The sequence below is a fragment of the Lotus japonicus genome, chromosome 3, assembly GCF_012489685.1.
Source record: "Lotus japonicus ecotype B-129 chromosome 3, LjGifu_v1.2".
Classification (NCBI taxonomy): Eukaryota; Viridiplantae; Streptophyta; class Magnoliopsida; order Fabales; family Fabaceae; genus Lotus; species Lotus japonicus.
The window spans coordinates 59130128-59134070 of NC_080043.1; the positions used below are offsets into that span (position 1 = coordinate 59130128).

The window sequence follows — 3943 nt, forward strand, 5'->3', positions numbered from 1 at the left end:
ACGCGATGCTGGGACAACCGGTTCGACAACTGACTAACAGTAACAAAACCAGAAAAATAATAAAGTAGAACACAGAAGATTGGTAACCCAGTTCGGTGAAACTTCACCTACGTCTGGAGGGTTTGCACCCAAAGAAAGGAAATCCACTATCTCAAGATTCAGGAATTACAGACACTCATGAACACCACAGTTCATAGTTCACTTCCTAATCTACCCAAGTGTATTTCTACTTAGTATCTCAACCTAAGTATGAGAGTCTCTCTCCCTTTCTCTCAATCACTGCCACAGTGATTGGTAACAAACAATCAACAATCAGAATTTGAAGAATTAAAGAACACAGAACACAACTTTGCTTTATAGAATCAGGGAGCAAAGTTTGTTCACAAGAAACAAGGATATAGAACAATGAACAACCCTAAAACACTTGATCTCTCTCTATTAGCTTCAGTGGTCTTCAAGCTTTAGGTCTTCATCCTTTTTATAGACTTCAACAGAAGCAGGTAGGCACTAGGGTTTGCTTGGGCTGAAGTAACATATTGCAACAACAAATCTAAACGGAATCTCCAAGATATTGTTGCAAAATTCAAACGTAAAGATAGAAACCAATCTTTTAATAAAGATTGTTTCAACAAATAACAACCCACAAATCAAAACCCTTCTGGAACAGCTACTTGATCCTTAAGTAACTATAAAAACATATCTTCATAAAATCTTCAAGGGCCCACAAAATCAAACTTAAGCAAAGGACTAATGTCCTACCTTCACGAAATCAGATGCCACGACATCTGCTTCGACAATCAGTTGTTTTTGACAAAATGCATGACAAAATGTACCAACAATCTCCCCCTTTGTCAAATTTTGTCTAAAACAACTCACAGATCAGAGAGGGTAAACATAGAGAACCAAAGCTCCCCCTTAGCAGCAGAACTCCCCCTCAAATGATGCATCCATACCAACAACTTGCATAGTTGGAATATAGAACATAGCAGCAGAACCTACTAACTATCCAACAAGTGTAAACTAGTAAACCAGTAGCAACTTGGAGTACTACACAACCAGTTACTTGCCTTGTCTTGAAAGAGTCTTCAACTTATTACAGACCAAAGCTAACACTTGCAAATCACACATAGTCTTCACAGCAACAGAAACAACACAGATTCTTCACCAAACTACTCCCCCTTTTTAACACAAATTTGGCAAAGGTAGCACAGCATAAACAAACCATCACTTCTAAGACCAGAATGACAACAATTCATGAACACTTTCAATAACTGACTTCTTACAAACGGTAGATGGTTCAGAACCCAAGGCAGATTGATGGATTTGGAGATCAAGTTCAGATGTGTCAACAATGGGGTTTGGATTTCCAGCAGAGGGTTCCATATTCACATCTGAAGTAGTCTCAACTAATGTCTCAACATGAGGTTCAACATTGGGAACAGAAACAGATTCAACTGATATCTCATGAATCACATTAGGCACAATAACATTAGGATCTGCACTTACAGATTCACTTATGCTTGCATGAACAGTTGCTGGTGCATTTGAGACTTCAAGAGAACTTGCAGCAACAAATTTCTTCCTCCATTCCTTCATAGCATCTATACCAGAACTCTGAGATTTAAGAAGAGCAACATCCTTTGAATATGATCTATTCACCCTAGATGGCTGTGGAGACATCTCTTCCTCGCCGAAGAACTTGACTCTAACTCCTTCTTTAGGTTTCCACTCTTTCCTTGATGAATCTACTTGTGGATTAGTCCTTGGTTGATCATGAGACTGAGGATATCCATATAGCTTGTAACAGTAGGGCCTTATATGACCAAGTTTGCCACAGTGATGACATCTCCAAGTAGATTTCTTGGATTTTCTGAACTGAGGGTACACATGTCGTACAGAATGATGCGACATTGGGTCTGACATTGGTTGCTTAGTTTTCTTTTCAGATGAAGCAGACTTATTTGCACTCTTGTAGCTGAAGCCTATCCCCTCCATATCTCCAACTGTTTTCCCAACTTCCAGAATCTCCTCTAACACATTAGTACTTTTATTCATCATACGAATAGACTTTTTCATACCTTCAAGCTTTGAGTTCAGTAATGTTACCTCCTCCTGCAGTTTTGCATTAGTGATCTGAAGTTTCTCATTCTCCTCACGCAACTTGCTGATGGTCTTTACTTCTTCTTGCAAACTGGAGTTATTACTCTGAAGTTGCTTCTTCTCAGCAATCAAATCCTTGACTTCTTTTCTCATTTTCTCACCATACGTACATGATTCCTCCCACTTAGCCAGCAACAATTTGTAGGTTTCAACTAGTTCTTCCTCATCACCATCACTTGACTCAGCATCAGAATAGCACTTCCCAATGAGAGCCTTTACATGAATAGCCTTGGTTGTATCATTCTCATGTTTGTCTTTGAGTTGAAATTCAGTATTCTCCACATTGTCCGACACATTGTCCAGGACATTTGTATTTGACATTCTGCCCAAACTCTTCAACGCTTTATTAAGTAATGATACAGCTTCTGCAATGTTTGCATCAGTATCCTTCTCCCTCTGATCTTCATCTTCTTCAGTGTTGGACACAAAAGTTATACTCTTCGCCTTATTCTCAGATCTACCATTAAGAGACATCTCAAAGGTTTGCAAGGAACCAATGAGTTCATCAACCTTGATGTTACTGATGTCTTGGGCTTCTTCAATGGCAGTTACCTTCATATCAAACCTCTTGGGGAGAGACCTGAGAATCTTTCTTGCTAACTTTTCTTCAGACATGGGTTCTCCTAGGGCAAAAGAAGAGTTGGCTAGATCCCTTATACGCATGTGAAACTCATATATGGATTCATCCTCATTCATCTTCATAGTCTCAAACTGAGTTGTAAGAAGCTGAAGCTTTGACATACGAACTCTTGATGTTCCTTCATGGGCAGTCTTGAGAATCTCCCATGCTTCTTTAGCCACAGTACATGTGTTGATTAACCTGAACATATTTTTGTCAACTCCATTAAAAATAGCATTCAAGGCTTTGGAGTTTCCAAGAGCTTCGTCATCTTCTTTCTTTGTCCACTTATCTTCAGGCTTCAATTCAGTTGTGGATGCTATCACAGGATGTTTCCACCCCTTGACTATTGCCTTCCATGTTATACTGTCCATAGATTTGAGAAAAACCACCATTCGAGCCTTCCAGTAGTCATAATTGGTACCATCCAAAATTAGTGGCATATAGATTGATCTTCTTCCATCCATAATGTTGTCCTTGAGAACGGTATATATTCCCTGGAGCTCACCCAACAGAATAGGGTGCCTGCTCTGATACCAATTGTAAATACGGTTCTCGCACAGGACAGATGTCGAACGCGATGCTGGGACAACCGGTTCGACAACTGACTAACAGTAACAAAACCAAAAAAATAATAAAGTAGAACACAGAAGATTGGTAACCCAGTTCGGTGAAACTTCACCTACGTCTGGAGGGTTTGCACCCAAAGAAAGGAAATCCACTATCTCAAAATTCAGGAATTACAGACACTCATGAACACCACAATTCATAGTTCACTTCCTAATCTACCCAAGTGTATTTCTACTTAGTATCTCAACCTAAGTATGAGAGTCTCTCTCCCTTTCTCTCAATCACTGCCACAGTGATTGGTAACAAACAATCAACAATCAGAATTTGAAGAATTAAAGAACACAGAACACAACTTTGCTTTATAGAATCAGGGAGCAAAGTTTGTTCACAAGAAACAAGGATAAAGAACAATGAACAACCCTAAAACACTTGATCTCTCTCTATTAGCTTCAGTGGTCTTCAAGCTTTAGGTCTTCATCCTTTTTATAGACTTCAACAGAAGCAGGTAGGCACTAGGGTTTGCTTGGGCTGAAGTAACATATTGCAACAACAAATCTAAACTGAATCTCCAAGATATTGTTGCAAAATTCAAAC

At 39.2% G+C, this 3943-nt stretch overlaps 1 protein-coding gene across 1 annotated transcript; it reads right to left on the reverse strand.

Annotated features, from left to right (window-relative positions):
• Positions 1 to 1230: 1230 nt before the first annotated feature.
• Positions 1231 to 1596, reverse strand: LOC130748750 (uncharacterized). The gene has a single exon (XM_057601993.1). The coding sequence runs from the start codon at positions 1594 to 1596 to the stop codon at positions 1231 to 1233; it is 366 nt and encodes a 121-aa protein (XP_057457976.1).
• Between the last annotated feature and the right edge of the window lie 2347 nt (positions 1597 to 3943).